We start from the raw sequence: 25,191 nt of genomic DNA on the forward strand, positions 1-25,191 counted from the left end.
TTTTCTCTCCCTTTGGTCTATAATCTTTATCCATATATGATCAATCAATCTTGAAAGAGAAATGACATGGAAATTTTGGAGTTCAAAGAAGAAAATTCATAAAATATAAACCATGTAAGAGGATTTTGTTTAAAGTTAGGAATGGAAAGGAAGAGACTAAACACAAGTCTCAAATTCCCAAATAGTTCTAACATTACATGAAACAATTGATTTTCTTAATAAATGGTCAAATTAATTAATGTTAATTTCTCCCTTTCTTCTTCTTCTTCTTCTTTAAATTAGCTCATGTGTCCCATATCTCATATCTATAAGAAATGGGATAAGTATTGGGTATATAAATTATGAATTTTTTTATCATCTATAGACATGTTTTTTGAGTTAAAAACATAAACCTATGAAATATGGTATCAATGTAAACTCGAATCTTCACTTATGTGAGATCCTATGAGAGATACAAAAGTCGAAGTAGAGCTTTACATATAACGAGAGTATTGCATAATTGAGTGGATAAAATGTCATGAATCTCACATCTCTACCACTTAACAAATGTGTTTTTTAAATTGAAAATGTGAACCCGTAAAGATTTGTCAATGAACTCAACATCTATTTGTAAATATTTTAAAAATCTTGGTAGACTTAGTGTCTGTATAAATTAATTATCAACTTTTAAAGGGAAATTTTATTTTTTTAACATATATAAAAAAATATTAAAATATGAAAAAAAAAGCAAGAACATGTTATTATAGTCATTTCACTCTCTTGGTGGGCTGCAATAGGCTCCATTTTGTCAGGTCCATTAAACTATTAACACAGACTTTGGAACTGCTGTCACAAATTTTAGTCCAACAAAAATGTCAGGCCCAAGAATAGTTTTCTTATGATGTTTCTCTTATGAATCCATGAGTCAACCATGAGCCTCATGTTCTCAAATAAAGCCCAATTCCTCATTCCAAACTTTTGACTGCAGCAGAACTCTGTGCAGGCGTTTTTTATTTCTTTGATTGTCAAGCACCAATCTTGGGCTAACTATTCCTCTTGTTTTATTGTTGAAGAAAATGCCATGACACCATCAAATTGATAGTTGAAAAATGCAAATCAATGGTATTGGTTCATAGTTAGGGTTTCTATGCTTCATGCAAAAAGTTGGAAAAAAAAACAAAACAAAAGACAAATTCAATGGATGGGAAATCTATAAATTACCCTATCTCGGTTGGGATTCTCTAGTATTACTAGGGTTGTCAACAAGTAAGATGCAAGTAATTTTGAAATACAGTATCTCAAACCCTATTAATAAGTAGGATAGTTGAATTTGACAATTATCTAACTACTTATAAAATTTTCTATTCGAATTTGAACCTTGATAGCTTACTTATTATCAGGTAAATATCCACACCCGTTTAAATATCTAATTAGATAAAAAAAAATTTAGTTATTTTTCAAAATGATGCATTGAAAACTCATAGCTTTGTTTCATTGACATTTTCATGCAATAGTAAGAAAATGAATGTAAAACTTTATTGTAAAATCTACATTTAGCCATTTTTTTTTTAAATTTAAATGTGTCTCTCGATACTTTCAAAATAAATAAATAAGAATTAAAATATGAAATGATAAAAAAATTCTTATAAATGGAAAGATTGATCTATAGAATTTAATACAGCTAAATTAAGTATTAATTTTTTTAGATTTTTCTTACGAAGTTACATTTATAAAATATAAAAAATTATTAAAATAAATAAATCAATCAACAAATTAATATATAATTAAATAAATTTAATACAAAATTGAAATATTCAAATTTCATAAAATTAATTTAATTTTAATTTACAAAAAATGAAAAAAAATAGTGGACAGGGTATTATTAGCAAAGGGAAAAAAACAAATATTTGTCCACTTAATCTTAATCATTTTTCAAAGCTGACGTGGCAATTCCATTTTTCTTTGTCTTTAGTAAACTTTTTCGTCATTTCCTACATCCAAAATTTTCTTTTTGCCTCTCTCTTTCTCTCCCCAAAGCCAGAACCTAAAAGGAAGAAAGGTCTCTCTTTTACATGAGAGACCCCAAACAAATACCCAGGAGGAGGGAGAGAGAGAAAGATTGAGAGGGGAACTTCAAAAGCAGTAATTTTCATGCATTCTTAATGAAACCCAGATCCAATTCGAAACCCTAGAGTCCCTAATTGGCGTCAAAATTTAAAATTTTGTGGGGGAATTTTTGAGTTTTGGTTTTCAAATGGCTGAGTTAGGGCAACAGACGGTGGAGTTCTCGAGTTTAGTGAGCCGAGCAGCCGAGGAATCGTTCTTGTCATTGCAAGAACTCGTGGAGAAATCGAAATCAAGCGACCAATCGGATACGGAGAAGAAGATTAATCTCCTTAAGTATATAGTCAAGACCCAGCAACGGATGCTTAGACTCAATGTTCTTGCTAAGTGGTGTCAGCAGGTGAGTTCGACTCGCTTGTGTTTTCCTCGAGCTCACTTAGCTAGCTGGGTTTCACCTTTTGTCTTGCTAAAAGATTTGTGGGTTTTGTTGAAATTAAAGTTTTCTGTTTTAAAAGATTTGAGTTCTTTTCTTTCTTTTTTCCTTTCCTTTTTTGTTTTTTTTGTGGTAAAAGAATTGTTGGTTTTGCGTTTTAAATCAGTGACTCAGTTAAACTGGTAGAATCTTTGTTTTTAGTTGTTTGATTACCGAGCTATTGAAATTGGAACTAAAGATTTATTTTTTAATTTAAGTGTAATTTTTCTTTTGTATCTGGCTTTGTAATGTATCTAATTTTAGTGAATCCGAATCCCTTGAAGTGTAGAAATGAGGTACTGTTATGGAATTTCAGCTTAGTATTTGAGAGTCATGGAAGGAGGAGGAAGAAATACAAATATTTGGAAAACAAATGCTGTGAAAAGTTAATCAAGAGTCAGTTTTGGTTGTTTTAATGCCCATCTCTTATTCAAAAAACTAGTAATGTGCTCAAATAGATTTATAGTGGGAGGACGAAGGTGTAAGAGTTTACCTGACGAATGCTGGAGTATTATGGATATGCTTACTTTTTTACTTCTATTAACCATGCTACGAGTTGCAACGCCTTTTATGACTTCAATGTTCTATGCCAACCCATTAGATCATGCCACTATAGTAGTTGGACTCAGTGTAGCTATCAACTTCAATGGTATAATCCTTCGATATAAGTGTAGACTCTGTGGAAGTTGAATATCATATGAAGATGCACCTTAAGATTTTGCAGGCTTTTGTAGTATTAATTAATGTTTTACATCATTTTAATCGTGTTTGTTGGGCCATCAAAGAGCAAGTATCATCTGACTCATTTAAGGAGTTAAACTCTTATGATGTGCTACTACTAAATTGTGTGTGAAAGTAAGTATGTATTTCTGATTCTTTAATAAAATTCCATTGAGTCTTCTCCACATGGGAATTAATTGACATATTAGCTATATATGTTCATATTTAGCCTTATCTTGTGATGTGCAGGTTCCATTGATACAGTATTGCCAGCAATTGGTATCTACTTTGTCAAGTCATGATACATGTTTCACCCAGGCTGCAGACTCGTTATTCTTCATGCATGAGGGGCTACAGCAAGCTCGGGCCCCTGTCTATGATGTTCCATCTGCTGTTGAAGTCCTACTCACAGGATCATATGAGCGTTTACCAAAATCTATAGAAGCTGTGGGTATGCAAAGCTCATTAAGTGAAGATCAGCAGAAGCCTGCTTTGAGAAAGCTGGACACACTTGTACGCTCTAAATTACTTGAAGTTTCACTGCCCAAGGAAATTTCTGAAGTGAAAGTTTCCAATGGTACAGCTCTGCTTCGTGTAGATGGCGAATTTAAGGTGTTAGTTACTCTTGGTTATCGAGGACACCTATCAATGTGGAGGATTTTGCATTTAGAATTACTTGTTGGTGAGGGAAGTGGGCTTGTGAAACTAGAAGAGATGAGAAGGCATGCTCTTGGTGATGATTTAGAACGCAGAATGTCTGCAGCAGAGAATCCATTCAATACCTTATACTCAGTTCTGCATGAGCTTTGTGTTGCACTTGTTATGGACACTGTGATAAGGCAAGTACAGGCACTTCGACAAGGGAGATGGAAAGATGCTATTCGCTTTGAGCTGATATCTGATGGAGGAAGTGGTGGTTCCACACAGGTGAATCAAGATAATGAATCTGATTCTGCTGGTCTAAGAACTCCAGGATTAAAACTTGTCTATTGGTTAGATTTTGATAAAAACTCGGGTGCTTCAGACTCAGGAGCTTGCCCATATATAAAAATTGAACCTGGACCAGACCTGCAGATTAAGTGTCAACATAGCACTTTTGTTATAGACCCATTAACTGGCAAGGAGGCAGCGTTCTCCCTTGACCAAAGTTGCATTGATGTTGAGAAGCTGCTGTTAAGAGCTATATCGTGCAATAGATATACTCGCCTGCTGGAAATTCAGAAGGAGCTGGTGAAAAATGTGCAGATTTGCCGAGCTACTAGTGATGTTGTTCTCCACTCACAGGCTGATGAACCTGACAGTGAGCATAAAAAGGTTGCTTCCCTTTTATTATGGGTTTATTTGCTGACAACTTACTCAGGAATGTCATAGTAAAGGATCATGCATGAATGGTCATGGAGCCTAAGGACAAAGTTTTTTTCACTTTACGTCTAACTCTCAATTTAACTGGAGATTTTTATCTCTGTCCTATCTTCAATGGGGAAAAAAGAATCAACCAATTGGACTTGATTGTTTTTAAAAAGGTTTAAATGATTCTTTGTATGTATATATGTTGTGTATAAAAGATCTTGTGTGTTTCTTTTTTTTTTTTAAATTACTGTCACTTACATGTGAAAGTGATGAATTTCCTTATGATGCTGCTCGCAAATTGGCACTTAAAAAAGAATTTTGCTATTTTTTTCTCCACCAACACAATCCTATATTAGGAGATAGAATATACATGGGCAAAAACTATAGTGTTGTTGTTTCATTACTTTGTCTTTGAAAACCTGCTTTCATCACTATAGTCTGTTGCTCGAGTTTGTGATTCTGGTATCACCGATGATACTTTGTGGTAACTTCTCTTTTCTCCATTTTGTGCTGCAGAAGGATGCTAAGCTTGACAATAAGGAGCATGAGGGGCAAGAAGTATTACGTGTCCGTGCTTATGGCTCATCATATTTTACCCTTGGAATAAACATAAGGTTCTATTCTTTACCCCTTCAAATAATGTATAATTTCCTCTGTGTTTAGTACTTGATTTTTTTCACTTTGCTCTCCTCTACCACATGTGTGCACTTGCCTTTAGTAATCCATTCTCAACATTAGGAACCTATTGATATGAAGGAAAAACAGAAAAGATCAGTGCCCATAGCGTTCACTTCTATGATCTAGTTGATATAGCATTTAGCATTGAGAATGTAATTCCTTGTGTAAGTAATTTAAGATCCAGGTAATTAGTTGCATGTGGAAAGCTATATGCATGCCTGTTTAACTATGGAAGGATTTGGTCACATTCCTAGAAGAGTTTCAGTGGTCCTTGTTTTAGACCATGGTAAGTGTAGGAACTATGGTTCATGCAAGCAGATTCTAAGATTGTTGCTGCGCTTGAAATTTGACGTTCTGCCATTGAAGTGAGGTTGGATTATCTAGCAATTCAGCCTGCAAACATATTTGCTGTGCACTTTGATGAGTGTTGTCTCTGGCTTTCACTAGCACAAGAACCAGTTAACTTGGTTCTTCATTTTCACAGGGCTAATGGAACCTTTCTTTTACTGTAAGGGTTTCATTCATTACTAAAATTTACCGGTTATCCATGAGTTGGGTCCATTCTAGATTGAAAAGTATCTTATATTTTATCAGAAAACTAAGCAACAGTGTTGTTTCTTAACTTAAAATTGGCAAGGGAATTTTACTTGCTTGATCTAGCAAGAAGTTCTTTTAAGAAATTTTATGTTTAGAGATATGTGCATGGTTTTCAAAATGTTTTGGAAGTAGAAGAAGATATTATTATATGAAGTGTTGGAAGAGTTGGCTTTACTGGGATCAAACCTAGCAAGAAATTTTCTTTTCTAGGTTATCAGATGTATTATTTCTGCTTTTGCCACTTGAGTATTACTCGTACCTGACTTTCGAGGATGCCCTTCACGCCTCTCTCTCAGAAAATAACAATGGGGCACTTTCAGTTGTACTTGGTGATTCTTTTGCTGCTTCTCACCTTGTTAATTTTTTCCATTTAATGACTTTTGAGCTGTCATCTTTACACTTGTACTTAGTTGTGTTAATGAGCATGTCTTTGCCTAGTTTAGGATTATTGAAAGTTTGTTTTGGATTGCAGGAATGGCCGCTTTCTTCTCCAGTCATCCCAGAATATTCTCTCACCTTCAGCATTGTTAGATTGTGAAGAAGCTTTAAATCAAGGAACGATGACAGCGGCTGATGTTTTTACTAGCCTGAGAAGCAAAAGTATATTACATCTATTTGCCTCTATTGGCAGATTCTTAGGCCTCGAAGTAATCAACTCCTGCCTTTTTGTTTGTTGTTACTAATTGCTGTATAGTTGCATTTGTGTTTCATTTGTTTGTTTGCTATAAATTAATGAATCTGGATGTTTGATTCTTGTAGGTCTATGAACATGGTTTTGCTGCAGTGAAGGTGCCCAAGAACCTTGTGAATGGTTCTGCTGTACTGGTAATGGGGTTTCCTGACTGTGAGAGTTCTTATTTTCTGCTGATGGAACTTGATAAGGATTTCAAGCCTCTGTTTAAACTGCTAGAGACTCAGCCAGATCCATCAGGGAAGGGTCCGTCATTTAATGACTTGAATAATGTGTTGCGCATCAAGAAAATTGACATTAGCCAGATGCAGATGCTTGAAGATGAAACAAATTTAAGCATACTTGACTGGGGAAAATTACTTTCATATTTGCCTAATATTGGGGGTCCAAATCAGACCTCTGAACATGGCCTTCTTTCTGAATTCAACCTAGATAGTTCTATGCAGATTTCTGGGGGTCCTTCATTAAGCTTTTCATCAATTGTTGATGAAGTTTTTGAAACTGAAAAGGGGACATCTGCCACTCCTTTTCCTTCTCAGAATTTTTCTTCATTCAGCTCATCTCCTGCTTCTCATCTTGGTTCTGTCCCGATGAATATTCATGGTGTAAAAGCTGGAACACCCTCTCCAAAGTGGGAAGTGGGTTTGCAGGTCTCACAGCTTAATAATGTTGCAAAAGTATCAAGTCCAGCCACTCATTATGGTAGTTCATTATATCCATCAAGTGGTCTGAAGGGCTCACTTCAGTCTAGTTCTTTTGGTTCATTGTCTTCTGGTACAGGAAGAGGCACATCTGCGAAGAAGCTATCCACTTCAAAATCTGATCAGGATCTGGCTTCTCTTAGATCTAATCACTCAGTTGAGCTTGGAGCATTGGATGAAGATCAGTTGAGATTGCTAAATGATACTTCAAAGGATGCACTGTCAGCAAGTAGGTCATCTCGACTATTATCTCCACCCAGACCAACTGTTCCTCGAGTCTCTGCACAAATTGCAAAGCCTAATGGACCTAGAAGCTCATCCTCCGCAAATCTAACTGCATCTGTTAGGTTTGCTGGATCAAGCCCTTTGGCTTCACCACCCGTATGTAAGATACCTTCTCTGAGTTCATCCTTTTTCTGGATCTGTCTGTTTAAATTTGTTTTATGGTTAGGTATAATTGACTGGCAAAATGCACCTTTTGCAGCCCAGGCAGCAGAAACTCCAATTTGTCATGGTACTTCTCATGATGTTGCCAAACATGACAAAAATCCACGAAAGCGTACAGTTTCAGATATGTTGAGTTTGATTCCATCTCTCCAAGGCATAGAGGCTGATGCAGGAATTCGTAAGAGAAAGAAAACCTCTGATGTGGCTTACACCCAGCAGCCTTCATCACAGGTGCTTATTTCTACAGAAATGATCAATAAAACTGAAGTATACAGTTATGGGAATCTTATAGCTGAAGCAAATAAAGGGAATGCACCTTCTTGCATCTATGTTTCTGCTCTTCTTCATGTGGTAAGACATTCTTCACTCTGTATTAAACATGCAAGACTAACTAGCCAGATGGAGGAACTGGACATTCCATATGTTGAAGAAGTGGGTCTAAGAAATGCATCCTCCAATATATGGTTCCGACTTCCATCTGCCCGAGGTGATTCATGGCGGCATATATGCTTGCGACTTGGCAGGCCTGGACGCATGTCCTGGGATGTCAAGATAAATGACCAACACTTTAGAGATTTGTGGGAACTTCAGAAGGGAGGTAATAATACACCTTGGGGTTCTGGCGTACGCATAGCCAATACATCTGATGTGGATTCTCATATTCGTTATGATCCAGATGGTGTTGTTCTGAGCTATCAATCTGTTGAGGCAGATAGTATTAAGAATCTGGTGGCAGATATACGAAGGCTCTCTAATGCTAGAATGTTTGCTCTTGGGATGCGGAAATTGCTTGGGGTTAGAGCAGATGAGAAACCTGACGAAGGCAGTGCAAACTCTGATGTTAAAGCATCAGTTGGAGGCAAAGGTGCTGTTGATGTTGCTGATAAGTTATCAGAACAGATGAGAAGGTCTTTCAAAATTGAGGCCGTAGGACTGTTGAGTTTGTGGTTTTGCTTTGGATCAGGTGTTTTAGCTCGCTTTGTTGTGGAGTGGGAATCAGGTAAAGAAGGCTGCACAATGCATGTGTCCCCTGACCAACTTTGGCCTCATACCAAGGTTTGTTTTTCTAATTCTTTCTTTTTAAATTGAAATTTTTCCTCATCTAGTACTTTTTCTCATTTATTTTACCTTTATTTTATACATAAGTTTTAATCATGCTTTTCATTCTGATTTGGTGTTTGAATACAATCCTCCGGTATAATCTCCATGACACATTCATATGTTCTATGGCCTATGCCAGTCCTATTCATTTTTTATTGGTATCATTTGTGAGCAACTTATTAATTTTCTTCCATGTTTCTTTTTCCTTATGTAAAATTACAAAATGTCTTGGCCTATCTTTAACTTTTTTCTTTTTTTTCCCTAAGAACTTGACTAAGAATGTTAGATGGGCTTAAGATAGTGGCATTTATTCTGAGTTTTTCAGAATTACACTGAATGAAAGGTTACCGGTGCCATCTTGGTTGATTTTTTTTTTCCTGTAATTGGGTGAAGGGGGATTTGAACTTTGCTTTTAAAGTAGGGAGATCATGCACCAACCAATGAGCCAAATCTCGGGCTTTGATGCTTGGATGAATACTTTAATACCTTTTACTTTGCTAGCTTTTGGACAAATGGTTGTTATCTTAAAGTTGTTGCATCATTTTGTTGGAAGTGGACTGATATAAAGGTTGATCATTTATGAGCATAAGGAGTTCCCTCAACTGATCAGTAAACCAGTAACCTACATGTATGTGTTTAAGTAGGGTTTCAATGGAAATTTCCTGTGAACTACATTGTAGCAGTGTGTGATAACTTATGAGATGTGGCTTGATAAATATGAATAAGCTAATCTCACATAAGCAATGGGGAATGTTTTTCATCTTAAACACATGATACTTTTTCAACTTTGGAATATAATGTAGATTACTTTGTATTCTGGATAGTACAGGAACTTGGCTTGGGTTCAAATCTAACCTTTCTTGGTTCCAGTTACCTATGATTGCTATAAATGCACTAATTTATTCAGTTGCTTTGTACAGTTTTTGGAAGATTTCATAGATGGAGCTGAAGTTGCATCCCTCTTGGACTGCATTCGGCTTACTGCAGGACCTTTGCATGCTCTTGCAGCTGCAACTCGGCCTGCTCGAGCTAGTCCTGCTCCAGGAGTCCCTGGAGCATCTGCAGCTGTTTCTTCCATGCCAAAACAGTCAGGTTACATACCATCCCAGGGACTTCTGCCAAGTAGTTCAACTACAAATGTTAATCAGGCTGCTTCTGGTCCAGCAGGAAATCCTGTTGCATCTGGTTCCGCAAGCTCTCTGGGAAATCATGGCCTCCATGGGGCTGGAATGTTAGTTGCCCCTCCAGGGAGAGGTGGCCCTGGCATTGTCCCCAGCTCACTGTTGCCCATTGATGTTTCTGTTGTATTACGTGGTCCATATTGGATACGCATAATATATCGCAAGCGTTTTGCAGTTGACATGCGATGCTTTGCTGGAGATCAGGTTTGGCTGCAACCAGCGACACCACCTGCAACACCACCCGCGGGGGGATCTTCTGTCGGAGGGTCCTTACCATGTCCACAGTTCAGGCCTTTCATTATGGAGCATGTTGCCCAAGAATTAAATGGATTAGATTCTGGTTTCACCAGTGGTCAACAAACAGTTGGCCTGGCAAATTCAAACAATCCAAACTTGAATTCAGGTCCACAGCTTTCAGCAAATGGAAATAGAGTTAATCTCCCTACTTCGGCAGCAATGTCTAGGGCAGCAAATCAGGTAGCTGGTTTAAACCGTGTGGGAAATGCCCTTCCAGGATCACCAAATCTGGCTGTTGTGAGCTCGGGATTACCAATACGTCGATCGCCTGGTAGTGGTGTTCCTGCACATGTAAGGGGGGAACTGAATACAGCTATTATTGGTCTTGGTGATGATGGAGGATATGGAGGTGGATGGGTTCCTGTTGTTGCTCTTAAGAAGGTTCTGAGGGGTATTCTCAAGTACCTTGGAGTTCTATGGTTATTTGCCCAGTTACCAGATCTTCTGAAAGAGATCCTGGGATCAATCTTGAAGGAGAATGAAGGCACACTTTTGAACTTGGACCTGGAACAGCCTGCCTTGCGTTTCTTTGTGGGGTAAGATAATGAAAGCTCTAAATTTACAGTCACAATATGTTTCTCTAGTTACCTTTCCCACACGCAGGAAACTTCTGTCTTTAGTTCTTGTTTTCTCTTTATATTGATGAATTTGCTGGCTTTATGTTCAAAGTACATGATTAATTTGGTTGCTTCAATTGCCCTTGGGACCAATAGATGGATAATAATTTATGTACAAGATATGATAATTAGGATTACTTCTAACCATGACCAATATAAAGGTACAGATGCCTAGCATTGAATGTGTCAACCTCCTGTAGAAGTTTCCTGTTGGTTCGCATGGCTAGGTGTGTTTCGACCATCTGAAAATTTGGTTGAATCTATTGTGTCTTGCATTGTAATTCCTGAAAGACAATGAATTCAGTAGAGAGAGTTATGCAGAAGACATGGTGGTCAGTCTTAGGCTATTTTGTGTGCTGATATCACTATGGGAAGACAGGAACTGCTTTCAGATGAGTGTTTGCAGCTTCAAGTTGTAGTATGGGATTTGACTTCCTAACTGACCACATTGTTTCCTTTCCATATGATTATTAAGCTTTTTTTTATTATAAAAATTAGAAAATAGAAAGATTTCAGCGAACATGGCTAGCTAACCAAATAAAAGTATGGGATGAAAATAGAGATGGAAAAGTATAATATAATTGATTGGGATTCATTTGGCACATAGCCTTGGCTGGATAATGAGACAGTGAAACAGGGGAGGACAGTGCAACATTGTTGATTGTTTGATTTCTTTTGGAATGCTCCTTTCTCTTTAGGCTGATTTTCAGTTATTATATATGGAGGAAATCTGTGTTTGGATAGTCATCTGATTGCTTCTCTTTCTGCAGGGGCTATGTGTTTGCTGTAAGTGTCCACAGAGTTCAACTTCTTCTTCAGGTTCTTAGTGTGAAGCGCTTCAATCAGCAGCAGCAGCAACAGCAGCAACAAAACAATGCTAATGCTCAAGAGGAATTAACTCAATCTGAAATATGTGAGATATGTGACTACTTCAGTCGCCGCGTTGCATCAGAACCCTATGATGCCTCACGAGTTGCATCATTCATTACTCTTCTCACGTTACCTATATCAGTTTTAAGAGAATTCCTTAAATTAATAGCATGGAAGAAAGGTTTAGCCCAGACACAAGGTGGAGATATAGCTCCTGCACAGAAACCCCGAATTGAGTTATGTCTTGAAAATCATACTGGGGTAAATGTTGATGATAGTTCCGAAAGTTCATCCATGACTAAAAGCAATATCCACTATGATCGACCTCATAACTCCGTGGATTTTGCACTGACCGTTGTACTTGACCCTGCCCATATACCTCATATAAACGCTGCTGGTGGCGCTGCTTGGCTGCCGTACTGCATCTCAGTGAGATTAAGATATTCATTTGGTGAAAACCCCAGCGTGTCCTTTCTTGGCATGGAAGGAAGCCATGGAGGACGAGCGTGCTGGTTGCGTCTCGATGACTGGGAGAAATGCAAGCAGAGGGTGGCTCGAACTGTGGAGGTTAGTGGGTGTACAGCAGGAGATGCTGCTCAAGGAAGGTTGAGGGCAGTGGCAGACCATGTACAAAGAGCACTCATTTGTGCATTCAAGGATTGAGAGATGGTGTGGGCAAAGACGGATTCACAGATCCTAGGAGCCTTTTTTTTGGTAGCATCATGTAACTACAAGTTTGAAGAAAAAGTTTTACTTGTGTCTAGTGATTTAATTAGCATTTTCTCTGTAAATTTGATTAGTGTTAATATCACACAACTGGCAAGTTCTTTTAAGGAAGTTCTTTTTAGCAATCCTTAGCTCTCAGCCTCAAAGATATTTTCTAAGATTTAAAGCATGATAAAAAGTTATAAGTAGGGTTCTTCTTCAACAATTATGAGGATTCGACTTGAAGATGTGTTACCGCTCCTATCCTTTTCAAAGTGTCCCAAGATTTTTAACTCATTGTGCTTTGGAAGTCCAATTTGTTTGTTTCCTCTTCCAGTCACATAGGGTTTTGATAATGTAATATCAGCCAAATGAAAGTTAATGTCCAAGTTCCTAATACTTTTGTAACCTTAATTATTACGGACTTGAAAAGATTATTTATAAGTTTTTTTTGATTATCAAGAACTCGAAGAGTCTTTAAGTATCACGAACTTGAAGAAAATAACACTTTCATAAAGATCTCATAATTATTACGAATTTGAAAATCGTAACATTTAAAAAAAAAAAAAAATCCTTAATATCACAAACTCCAAAAACATAACCTTTAATTATCACGAAATTGAATATGTGAAATCTTTTATCTTGAATCGCTATCCTTTCTGTCAAACCAAAAGCCTCAAAACCCATAAATTGTGTAATATTTTATGTTTCATATTTATCCTCTTTTCTCCCCAACTAAAGGCATATTCCCATAAAATATGCAGTTGACACTTTGGAATTTAGGTTGAATTCTCCAGAGTGATCATCATTCACCACCAGATTAAATTCTTTTTGTACTATTCCAGATAAGAAGAAAAGTGTCACATCCTTTACCCCCTCCCCCTCCCCTTTTTGGTAGTAGATGTATACATTACAAAAAAAAAAAAAAACATACAGCTTCTCTGCCTCCTTTCTCTCTCCAATAACTCATCCCATTCAGCAAAATTTCAAAAAGGGGGCTCACCTCACTTTTGTAGAAACAACAAGCTCAACCTTAGACACAGTGTTTAGCAAACTTCTTTATGAATAACCAGAAAGTTCCCACAAAGCAGTCCATTATCAAATTTCAACTTGAATTAAAATTTTTCTGCAAATGCATCATACACATACCTATCCATCCCTTTTCAATGGTCCCACTTCCCACTATCCCAGAGACAAAAAGAAAGAAAGCGAGTTCCCACCACTCAGTATTTTTTTTTTTTTGGGTCATCCTCCACTCACCCAGCTATGGATATTAGAAGAGGAAAACATCAATGAAACCTTTGAAAAGTTTTTTTTTTCCCTTGACTACACCATGGAGTGTAACATCAAGATGCCTTTCCAAGTTTTTTTTTCAAGATAGGCATGGAAAACACTCCTTTTTTTTTCTTTGCTTTTGGAACAAAACTGGAAAAAAGAAGGATGGAAAAGGTTGCACTGACTTGATTGATGTTGCCAATGAGTGTTCCAAAGATTGGACCAAAGCACGAAATAGCCATCGCGTGTGAGTACAGGACAGGACTATTACAGGATTTGGGACCCCAAAATGCACGGTAAGGAGTCATTTTTACGGGCATGCACACGCGGTTGCATCATGCTGTTGTTTTGCTCTATGAAGGGGTGCTTGATTCGGGTTTCACTATCGTTGGTGCGTCCGGTTGGTGTGTGCGGAAGATCGCGGAGGCCAGTGATATGGGCATGATGCAAAGTGCCTTGGACTGAAGAAACTGCATGGCAGCTCCAATGTCTTCTTCCATCAGCTTAGCCACTTGCTGTTCAGTTCCATCATTTGACCATTTCTCCCAGGCAGGCTGGGTTCCACCTTCTATGCCATCTCCCTATTCACAGAAAGATAAAAAGTAAATCAAGGAAAACAAAACTTAGAAAACACGGTACATCTGAAAAAGACAGCCAACTACTTGATCCAGTTAATAGATTTGCCGAAAATGACCTGTCGAATGTACATGTATATCCTAGTATACAAGCGCAACGTATGGGACCCGAAGAGAATTTACATTTGCAAACTACGAAGTGACAAGGGATTATGACAACAACAGAGATAGCTGTACATACAAGTTTTCACTTAGTTCTTATGGTTTCATGCATACTCAATAGTTTGGTTCCTAATCATGGAAATTTGCATGCTCAATACTACATTCTGCATGTTTTCATAGCATGATTTCTCTTTTTTTTATAGGTTCACAAAATGAAAGGAAAATTTCAGAATCATGATTCTTCCATATGCACTACCTCGACAGATGATAGTGGCACATCAGCTACAAGCTGAGCCACGGCACCTGCTGCACCGAGTCTGCTCATGCTCAGGACCTGTTCAAACATTGAACGAAATTAATGGCATTTTGTGAATATAATTGATAACAGAAATTTGCTGTGGGACAAAAGCAGAAACAGTAGAATCCAGTTTCACATTATTTACTATTCCAAGTAACAGTAATGCAGTTCACATTCTTTACTATTCGATAATGACTTATTTTCAGCTTTGAGATTCCGACACCAGACAAGAGTCAATTCAGTATGACATTGTAACTACTACACATAAAGGAATGCCTTAAGGTCTTCATAGATGTGTATAGGATTCAGCAGGAGGGCCCTACCTGAGATAAAGGACTTGCTAAAGACTTTGGAAAGACATTATCGGAACAACTAATTCAAATTAGTTAGGAACTTTTAGATAGTGATGATGAGGGCTTTTTTTCTTCCTTTTTGTTTTTATTTTTTAAAATTCTTAGGCTTAAAGAAAATTCTATTGCAAAAGCAGCAATGATGAGTTCTTCAATAGCAGTGATGAATTCAGTTAAGTGTTCTTAAAGTACATGGAGAGAATGGAATGCTTAAAAATGAAATCTCAGAAGATATTTGCAACTGAAGTATCTTTAAAATGATTCCTTTCTTAACTTACTGAGAAAGACTATTTAACAACAACCATTTGAAGAACAATGAATCTTAGTCACATCAAGATTGAAATCGAGATTTTGATTGTTAATACCTTGACTTGAAGCCTTAGAAACTTCACATAATCTACAATTTCGTCAAGCATGGCTGCCCTATCCGTCTGCAGAAGATTTAGCAATGCATCAGCAAATACGGATCTTAGATGCCACAAACAGATTCCCCCATCATTTCAAAATTGAACAGTAGCACGAACTCCATGGATTTCATTGAAAATGGAAAAGTTTTCATGATATTCATCTCGCCATGTAGAAGCAGACGTAACAAAACTTGGGGCAAGGGAGAAGTCTTAAGATAACAGAACACTTCCAAATACTAAACAACTAGAAGCTCTAGCCTTTGGCTTTGGTCAATAAGATAGAGCAATAAAAAATTCCACTCTAAAGCAGAAAAACAGCAACCAGTAGGACAGAATAAGTCGGTTTATTTTACTTTTTTACATACCAGGAAGAAGAATGAAATAAGAGCAGCAAACAAGTAGACATAAATCATTTATAAATTATGCCGAGCATGTCCAAACCTTGTTGCAGCTAGGAACCAACTCCTGCAAAGCTTTCATTCTTTCTGCGATTCTTTCTCTGCGTAACTGCATTGACAGAAGGATGTGGAGGGAGGGGGCCCAGGTGCAAAAGCTTGTAAGTAAAGAAGGAACATATACAAATAACTAGAAGATAAAGACTAATTAAACAAAAGAATGAACAGATTACCAAGATTTATTTCATCCAAAAAGAAAAAGATACCAAGCTTCATTATTAAGAAAATATATATATAAAAAAAAAGGATGTCAAAGAAAGATCATAGCAAGCATCTTCAACGAAAAGGAACTAAGCAGCACCTCATAAAAGAACTCTGACTTGACAGAAGCCCCATGTAACATAATTATAGGTTTTATGAAATAGAAAATCAAGTTTACCCGCTCAGCAATACTGTGCGGATCCGTTGCCTGTCCTCGTCTTGCTCGCACCCTTGGACGGATGGCAGGTGGGTGCGGTGCAGCAGCAACTGGACCTGATGTTGGCTGGCTATGAAATTGCTGCATCAGGATGTAATGGATTGTGTGGTGTTAGGGACCATTAGCAAACATGATGGAGATGCATACTAAAAGCAAGAAATTTGCAACTACGACAGCGTGTGGAAAAGGGGAAAAAAAACAGCTTCAAAGGCTAAAGTTTTGGTCAGTATTAATGTTCATAAAGGAGTAGACTTTTAACCATTCTGTACAGATGGCTCACTTGCCTAGTTCAAAATATCATATAAGTTTAAGATCATCTGAAGAGCTGGATTCAGGTAAGCATTAAGCACAAAAGAGCATATGAACTAATAGTTCTCAAATCTCAATGTTGGAAACATGACTCGGTGAATGGATTCGATGATTAAATTACTCCATACACTTTCATTCAGGATTCTCGAGATTAAATTTCATCATCGAGCTTCCTAAAACTGATTAAGACTCGAAACTAACGCAAATCTAACCAAGGGTACTTCTATAATTTCTTATGAACTTAATCACCGACTTTCTAGAGCTCGAAGTCAAACAAGAAAAGTTTCCACGCCAATGGGAAATCAGCAAACTAAGAAATTTTATTCCCCAAAATCATGCCAAAAATCTGCAAATTAAAAATTGACACAAAGATATCCAAATGGCTTAACCAAAACAATGCAGTCATCCGCATAAGTCAAACATTTGACCTGGGCCCTTTCTTTAATTAAACTGGAAACTCAAAGTCAACGTTTTTTGATGCGATTGTTGACACGCGCTTGTTATCAAACACTGAAAGAGCGTGGAAAGCTATTTCTTGACCAAGATTATCACCACAAATGCTGAAAAGGACCACTCACGCCCTACCTTTGAAACCCAGATGAGATGATAATTGCAGAGTTCCACGCACGTGTGGAGTAAGTCACACGTGCACGGCACATTCTCTGTTGTCAGTAATTTACTTTTCCTTTCACCCCCACTCTCCCTCAAAAGAGCGTGCAGAGCACCGAATAGTAAAAAAAAAAAACCCTAGATTTTTCCCAAATATCAAATATACCCCTGACCTTAATCATGATGAACCGTACAAAAAGGTCAGATTTTACAGTACACCCTAAAAGAAAAAGAGAACAAAAAGAGAAAGCAATGCCACAGGCCCCTAGTTGGACCATTTTAAGCCAAATATCAAGGGCATTTTCGTCCAAAAAAGTTAAGTTCACCTGGTGAAGCTGGGGAGGAGGCTGAGGAGGGGGAGGTGAAGGACGGATTTGCTGAGTTTGCATTTGTCCAAAGGGTGGAAACAAGCTTGTCATATGCATGGAATCTCTCTCCTGCCACCATGAGCAAAGTTACAAAGACACACCAATGACTGAATTACTCTTCTAACTTTCTTCATTTTAAGCATATAAAACCTTTATGCAGAAACTTTTGTTCAAATTTGAAAGGTGTAAGTCCAAAGAAAGTTGGGAGAATTTCCCAATGGGAAAAAGCTGACCTTGAAAGAGAAAAAAAAGTTAGGTGCACAGATTTAGGTTTGAATTTCCAGAGCATGAAAGCAGCTGAAAAATTCAGAATCCGTTTTAAAATAATAGCCTTTGTACCTAATATCCTATCCTATCATTTACAAATCTTTGAAAAAAAGAAAATTTTGCTAAGATTCTACCATTATTACATGTCCATACCCCAGAGTAGACTGTTTGTTCTCAGACTCAAAAGAAAGAGAAAGAAATCATTTTTTGTATTTATTCTTCATACAACTGAGAAAGAAAAAAGGAACTAAAAATAATAGAAAAAGGACAACCCAAAACTGCCAATCCTGAAATAATTCATTACTCCAGGACAAAACAAATTATGCAGCAATTTTCCCATACCCAACTTCAAAAAGTAAAGGGAAGATACTGAAAACAAACAAAAATAGGCACAGATGGAAAGAAAGAGATAGATATTGAATGTCATACACTGATTCCAGAAACAGCAGAAGCAGCTGAACAAGAAGCATTATTGTTATTATTGTTGCTGTTATTGTTGTTGCTGTCAACTACAACTCCATCTTCATGTCGTAAGAATCCATGTTCCAAATTCAAACCCAGAGGCATCATTCCCATACCGACACCAATTCCCATCCCTCTAAACCCTCCACCACCACCGTCACCACCACTGCCACCAGCTGGACCGCCACTTGACCCTAACTGTAACACCATAGGCAACGTGGCACCACCAACTTCACTAGCACCTCCACCACCAGCACCACCACCGTAGCCTGGTGGCACTGCCAGGATCTGCTCAAAGAAATCATCACCTAACCCTTCCTGTTGATTACCTGCCATGTCTTATCACTAACAAAGCAACTGCCCTCTGTCACTTGTATATATATATATATATATATAAAAGACTTTGTCGTTGAGTTTTACTGTATATAGAAGAAGTGTTTTTCAATGTTTTTGGCAGTGGGAAGAGATTCTAAAAACTTGGTTCTTTCTCTCTTTTTTTTTTCTTTCTTTTTTTTCTTGGTGGGTTTATAGAAAGTTATGGGGTTTTAACGGGGTAACCAAGAAAGGTGAAGGGTGTTGGTGAAATGGGTGGCAGATCCGGAGCCCGATAACCCGGAAAGAGAATTGCGGATTCCAAGAAGAATTTTCAATTCACTGCCTTTTTCTTAGTGTTGGTCTCTACTGTTTTCTTTATGGTTTAAAGGGGAAGTTGTGAGAGAGATAGAAGGAGAGAGGGTTTTGAGAAGAGAAACTGAAACTGGAAAGAGTGTTTCTTCCTAGTCTTGTTTTGGCCTTTGAGTCTTACTTTGTGTTTTGTGAGAGAGTAGCTTTGGTTTGTGTTGTGAGCTATGGCTTTAAAGCCAGACAGAGAGAGAGAGTGTAATGGGAAAGCTTTCCTTTTGGAAAGGAAAAGAAAATAAAAGAGTCGGGAACTAAAGCCAACTCGCATGGAAGAGCGTGCGGAAACAATCAAAGGATTGAAGAATTGATGAAGGCCATTTTCTATTCTATATAATAATATACTAATATATTCAATCTTCTAATTCATCATATACGACGTAATTAATTTAATTAATCAAAATCTAACCACGTACATTAACATATTTATTAAACATATTATACAACACGACTAATACATGTATTATAAAAATTAAATTAAATTTTATATGACGTAACACTATTAATAGTTAGTTTAAGTAGGCATAATATTATTGATTTGTTTGAATTGTATTAAAAATGTTCATAAAACGCTTATATGGATTTGTATGATAATTTAATTAACTAAATGAGTTAGAAAAATCTTAAACGGGTTTTAACTTGTTTAAATCACATAATTGTCATATCTTAAATGTATAGATAAAACTAATACATAAAACGCGATAATCTTAAACCTAAACTCATTTAATTTTATATTATTTTTATATAATACTAAAATGTCGTATCTAAAATTATCAAGTGTATGGTATATGGTAAATTAATTACAAAAAAAAACTAGTTTAACATTGATTTAGGTATGTGATTAACAACAATACTTATTTTAAAAATAAAAAAAATCCTATTTTATATCAAATTTATGTAGATTGAGAACAAAGTTTAATATTTAAGAATTAATTAAAATTTAACAATAATCTAAGTGGATCTTTTCATCATCAAGAGACAAATTGGAGCAATATGTTTATCTTATACTATTTGCTTTCTTTCCTTTTATTCTCTATTTATTTATTTATTTATTATTGTCTTTTCTATATAATTTGTGCTATGTGACACATTAGAATCCAAATCATACAAATACCTTTTAAAGCGTGTGTTATCTATACATTACAAAATTAGAAGAAAGGCATTTATATATCACAAATTTGCTATTAATTTAATTGTTGTTATTAATTTTTATTTATTTATTTACTTTTTTAATCCCTCACCTACTTTCTGCCCCCATCCCTTTCTCTTAAGCTAAAAATTGGAGGATTGCAAATTTTTTTTATGTGGTGTATATGAGATTCCATCATGTCCAATAGATGGTACTCTCCATTTCAGTGATCAAATGAGTGGGCCACTTAGGTCTAGATCAGAGTGATTAATTAACCAGTAATGCTTCCAATTTGTTTTTTTGTCTAATCAAACCTTAATCCCTTTCTTTGGATCTTAATCAGTTTTCTTAACACGTGATTACCAACCTAATCAAGAAAATTAAAGAAAATGGCCTGTGCTAAGGATGGGGTCCATCTCAAGAAGAAACAATGATTCTTGGCCCACCAGTGAATAATTTAGAGGAAGAGAAGAAGAAAGTCAATTTGAGTGGGCTCAGACTAACCCACCAAGGGGAAAGAATGGGGAAGTGGGCTCAGGCTGAAACTACAGATCATTAATCAATAATAGCAGCTATGATTCTTGCTCTGGAGACAATATAAAATAAGCACAAAAGCAGCTTTTTCTCAGTCCATCCTTCAGCCAGAACAGATACTTGGAGATTTTCTTTTTTTTTTCTTTTTAAGCCTAATGCAATGCAAGTACCACACTGCAACTCCCACGTTTATAGGCTTTACAGGATTTCCCTACCTATGCGATGTGAGATTGAAGCATCCTGCTTACTTTCTTTGAAGGGTTACTGTGACACAAGAACATAGCATTACAACTCGAATCTATGATCTTGACCCGACTTCCGACATCTCAACCATCTGAGCTATAGCTCTCGTGCAGGATAAAAATCCGGAGCACTCGAACTTGTCAGTTTGGTCAATGGATACTAAAACCATAATTTCTCAAACATGCACTGGAAACAATGTATCAAGTGATGGTCTTACCATTGAAAAAAAACTGCTAACATAATTTATCTAGGTTCAAAATTATTTGTTCTAAGCTCATCGATACAACAGATATGAATTAAGAAATTGTACCAACTAGATGATGGTTTTACAATCTCATACACTCTCCTTGGAGACCTCAACATCTTGTTTATTCTCTTCGATAACTGCCGTCGGATTCTCCTCAGATGGCTCTGTTGGAGACTCAGGACCCTTTTTGATCTCAGATTCGAACTCCTTAGCAGCCTGCAAAATGTTGTGGGATATCAAATATAATCTTATCAACCATGAAGAATGTCAGCAAGGCTGCATCTAAGAAACATTACTTGGAAACAGTGAGGCAACATATAAGAAAAAATCTTACGGTAATTGTTAACGCAGCTTATGTGTGAGCTAATTGGAAACTGAATGTATAGACAAGTGAACTAATGTCTCATACACATGTTTAACAAATTATCTATAGGCCAAGGATAAGTCACCTTTTCCTTCCCTTTCCAGTGCTTAATTCTTCGTCTTTCCCTCTTTATTTTTAAGAAATCCAAACAGGGGGAACACTACCCTCTCCTTCCCTCTTTCCTCCTCCCCCTCCATTCCCTCTCCTTCCCTTCCCCTTTTGTTTCCCAAACAAAAGCTTAAAGAGCAAACTATACCAAAAAATGATCATGGAACACAACAAAAAGAATGCCATCTAAAAGGGCTATATCAAGGGTAATTCATGAACTCTACATGAAAGATTAAGTCAAGTCACTAACAAGGAGACACCATACTCAGCATGAGCAATCAGAATGTTATTAATGAACCATAATGCTCAACATGAGCCATATAAAATGGCCTTGAATATCAGTTTAAAAGGAAATGCTTCTCAGGAAATCACGACACCCAGTATCACTAATCTCTAACTCACATCAATTACTGGACATCAAAATGGCATTCCTTTTCACTGAACAAATCAAAAGAACCTCCTCGAAATTGGAAAGAAAGTAAAGAAAGCCAGACTTAATTCCAATTTCCAGTCATCTAGTTACGTGTTTCTTCATATTTTGCCCACTAAATCTAGAAACTTGGACTAAAACAGGCACGGTACAAAGAGATTCTACTCAACTTAACTTGACCAAACAAACAAAAATATCCTTTAGCAATTCGAAGTAAAGGAGGCATGACACATTTGAAATTAAGATGATAACAACAAAAGCTTCTAGGATTAGTTTGACCAAACTAAGAATATATTCATTAGCAATTGGGATACAAAAAGACAGGTACAATGAAGTTTGAGAATGGCATTCAAATAATTCTATCAAAAGAATATAGTTTTACTAAAAGAATAAAAAGTTCAGTAACAAGAACCAGTGAGCATAATCCTTCTGGGAAAACTAGATAATTTCTGTCTAAATAAGATTGATGGATATGTTTTTCTAGGACTTAAAAACTCGCATCTCAAGAGAAGATCATATCTTAGCATGGATCATCATTTCTGCTGTCCACTGACCAGGGAAATGTTGATTGTCAGCATTCAGCCAACTTAAAGTGTAAAGCTTCAAGGTTAATACATTGTCAAGCTTCCAACATAATAAAGTAACATGTCATTATTATTTTTTTATCCTTGGTAAAATTATCCTAATTTTACATTTTGTTTTCTGAACAGCTAAGAAGAAATTGTTTTGGTAGCCCATGATCGGTTTTACATTACATCTGAAAACCCTTAAGAAAACAAAGTTCAAGATGACTCCAATAATCAATTACAGCAGCTCCAGGTATCCTATATCTCCAATCTCAAACTGCTCCCCACACCACCCCCCCCCAAAAAAAAAAAAAAAAAGATTTCACTTGATTCTTAACTCTTTACATGTTACTCAAAGGGGTTGTACAAAGGAATTGAGTTTTACGCTGATATAAGGTCAACATAGTGGCAGGTTGTTTTAATAGGTCATAAAAAATGAAACTCAGATTGAGATTTTATTTTCCAATTGGTTTCCCTTCATTGTTTGGAAAACACAAGAATTATTCTATTTTTGTTTTGTTGCTTGTTTTAGTACAACAAGTTGATTTCATTCTTGCTTTATGATTCCTGTGGGTTTGAAATAAAGAATTAACCGATAATGTGCAGACCTACTATGCTAGGAACTTCTGGTGGCAACTTGCATGCAACACTTCAAGTCGAAGAGATGACAGCACATCAGAGGGGAGGTGACACAGTATTTGGGACTGATAAGTATTAAAACTAGTGACCACCCAAGTTTGGCTGAAGTCAATCCTAGGTTTTAAAAGCAAAGGAACTACTCCAGTTATAATCCATGAAATGCGATAAAAACTAACCCACCAATCCTATTTCCCATAACAAGTGCAATGCAGTTTAACTAATATCTACTATACCATGCTTCTTATTTGGATAAAGTTCCCTAAACACAATGTGTGGACCATGGACAACCCATTCAAAGGTAATACCATTGCATTCTTCTCTTAAACATGTTAGGAAAAGAAATATAAAATTTCTAGAAAACTCTTAGTATACAAGGTCAATAGTTCCCGAATGTTATTGGGGCAATTACAATAAATGAATCTATCTGCCAAGAACTAAAACTAATGTCAAGAATATTGCTATTGGTCTAGAGCTTTGAAGTAAACAAGATTGTACTAACTTTCAGTTTATTAAAATATTAGTGTGTAATGTATATTTAGTTATTTGCTTGCCCCTTCAATCAGAAACAAAGCCTGTTGAGCTGTCTTTAGCAACAATTCAAGAAATGGCAGATAACTAGGAATAAAATGCATCAAGACAATACCTTTAATCTAGTAACTTCCCAAAAAATAGGACATTTAAGATACAATCAGAAATTTGAAAATTAAATTTAACAGTTCACAAAAGAAATACCACAAGTAAATCTATCCTCTCTTAGCTCAATTTTCTTTCCAATGGAACCCCAATCAATTCAGCACAACAAAGTAATCTAGTTGGTTCAAATTTAAATTGGTCACTTAATCAAAAAGCACAACAAAAGTCAAAATTTGTTTCCTTTTCATTGTTCTCCTAAGATCTCTCAGCAACAACATCAAAGCTTCCATTTTACAACAACCAAATAACAAAAGAAACATTTTTGAATAGCAAGATTCAAACTCTGGATCATTTTCCTTCAGTTTTCGTACTATCAAGCAAAACCCAGATAAGGCAATCAACAAACCTGTTGGAAGCTCTTGACAGTTTTCCCAATACTCCTCCCAACTTCAGGCAACTTCTTTGGTCCAAAAACAAGAGCAGCCACTCCAGCAATAACAACAAGTTCAGGCACACCAAGACCAAACAAAGCATTGCAAGTAAGACCCCTTTTGGCAGGTTCAGCTCTTGTTCCCCTTCTTGGTTGACCAACGACAAAAACAGATTTGTTTTGAGATTTGGTTTTGTTCAACAAAGAAATGCTGTTACTGCAGGTCATAAAATTAGAGTGAGCTGAAGAAAAGGGAAGTGAAGGTGGTAGGGGTCTTGAGAGAGAGAGAGTTATGGAAGTGATCTCCATGGTTTTCCTAAGTCTGTCAAGATCTTTGAGTTGAAAGGGTTTCTGGATCTTCTTTCAAGTGAGAGAGTTTTATATGTGTGCGTAAGGGTTTTGGGCAGGAGAGTTCCACTTCCAAGATGAAAAGATAAACAGAAAGGGTAAGGTTGGGGACTTGGAGCCTGGCGGATATCAAGTTTTGTCCTTTTCTGAGTTTTGACTGTATCTGTTTAAATACACACAGAAACAGATATTTAAGGTATACATGTGGTAGGTGGTGGCTAGACAGTAAATTCATTTTTCTTCATAAAATAAATACTCACATTTTTCTTATTTTTGATTTAGAAAGAAACTTCTTTGTAAGGGTACTTAGAAGATGTTATTAATGGGGTCTGTAACCTTGGGAGGGTGTGTATGATTAGGGATCCTATGGAGTCCATGAGATATTTAACCAAAGAAGATTTGACTTTTAACTTGGCA

General features: G+C 36.6%; 3 protein-coding genes across 4 annotated transcripts; 1 reads left to right on the forward strand and 2 right to left on the reverse strand.

Annotated features, from left to right (window-relative positions):
* Nucleotides 1,990–12,679, forward strand: LOC18600190 (mediator of RNA polymerase II transcription subunit 14). Its single transcript, XM_007030508.2, is given in 9 exon segments — nucleotides 1,990–2,443; nucleotides 3,485–4,549; nucleotides 5,102–5,199; nucleotides 6,333–6,507; nucleotides 6,620–7,637; nucleotides 7,737–8,755; nucleotides 9,721–10,814; nucleotides 11,666–12,402; nucleotides 12,405–12,679. Coding segments are annotated over 9 exon segments (5,505 nt in total). The 5' UTR covers nucleotides 1,990–2,233; the 3' UTR covers nucleotides 12,494–12,679.
* LOC18600191 (transcription factor UNE12) lies at nucleotides 13,548–19,345 on the reverse strand. 2 transcript variants are annotated; one of them, XM_007030509.2, is made up of 7 exons: nucleotides 18,393–19,345; nucleotides 17,655–17,765; nucleotides 16,372–16,491; nucleotides 15,979–16,044; nucleotides 15,496–15,561; nucleotides 14,739–14,816; nucleotides 13,548–14,326 (listed from the first exon to the last, which is right to left on the reverse strand). In XM_007030509.2, exons 1-7 carry the CDS (start codon nucleotides 18,759–18,761, stop codon nucleotides 14,099–14,101), a joined length of 1,038 nt encoding a protein of 345 aa, XP_007030571.1. In that variant the 5' UTR covers nucleotides 18,762–19,345; the 3' UTR covers nucleotides 13,548–14,098. The 2 variants fall into 2 exon arrangements, with proteins under 2 accessions (XP_007030571.1, XP_017977373.1); XM_018121884.1 differs by lacking the exon at nucleotides 17,655–17,765.
* On the reverse strand, nucleotides 21,197–24,899 carry LOC18600192 (sec-independent protein translocase protein TATA, chloroplastic). The gene is made up of 2 exons (XM_007030510.2): nucleotides 24,403–24,899; nucleotides 21,197–21,472 (listed from the first exon to the last, which is right to left on the reverse strand). Exons 1-2 carry the CDS (start codon nucleotides 24,733–24,735, stop codon nucleotides 21,344–21,346), a joined length of 462 nt encoding a protein of 153 aa, XP_007030572.2. The 5' UTR covers nucleotides 24,736–24,899; the 3' UTR covers nucleotides 21,197–21,343.

This window comes from Theobroma cacao, chromosome 5, assembly GCF_000208745.1.
Source record: "Theobroma cacao cultivar B97-61/B2 chromosome 5, Criollo_cocoa_genome_V2, whole genome shotgun sequence".
NCBI lineage: Eukaryota > Viridiplantae > Streptophyta > Magnoliopsida > Malvales > Malvaceae > Theobroma > Theobroma cacao.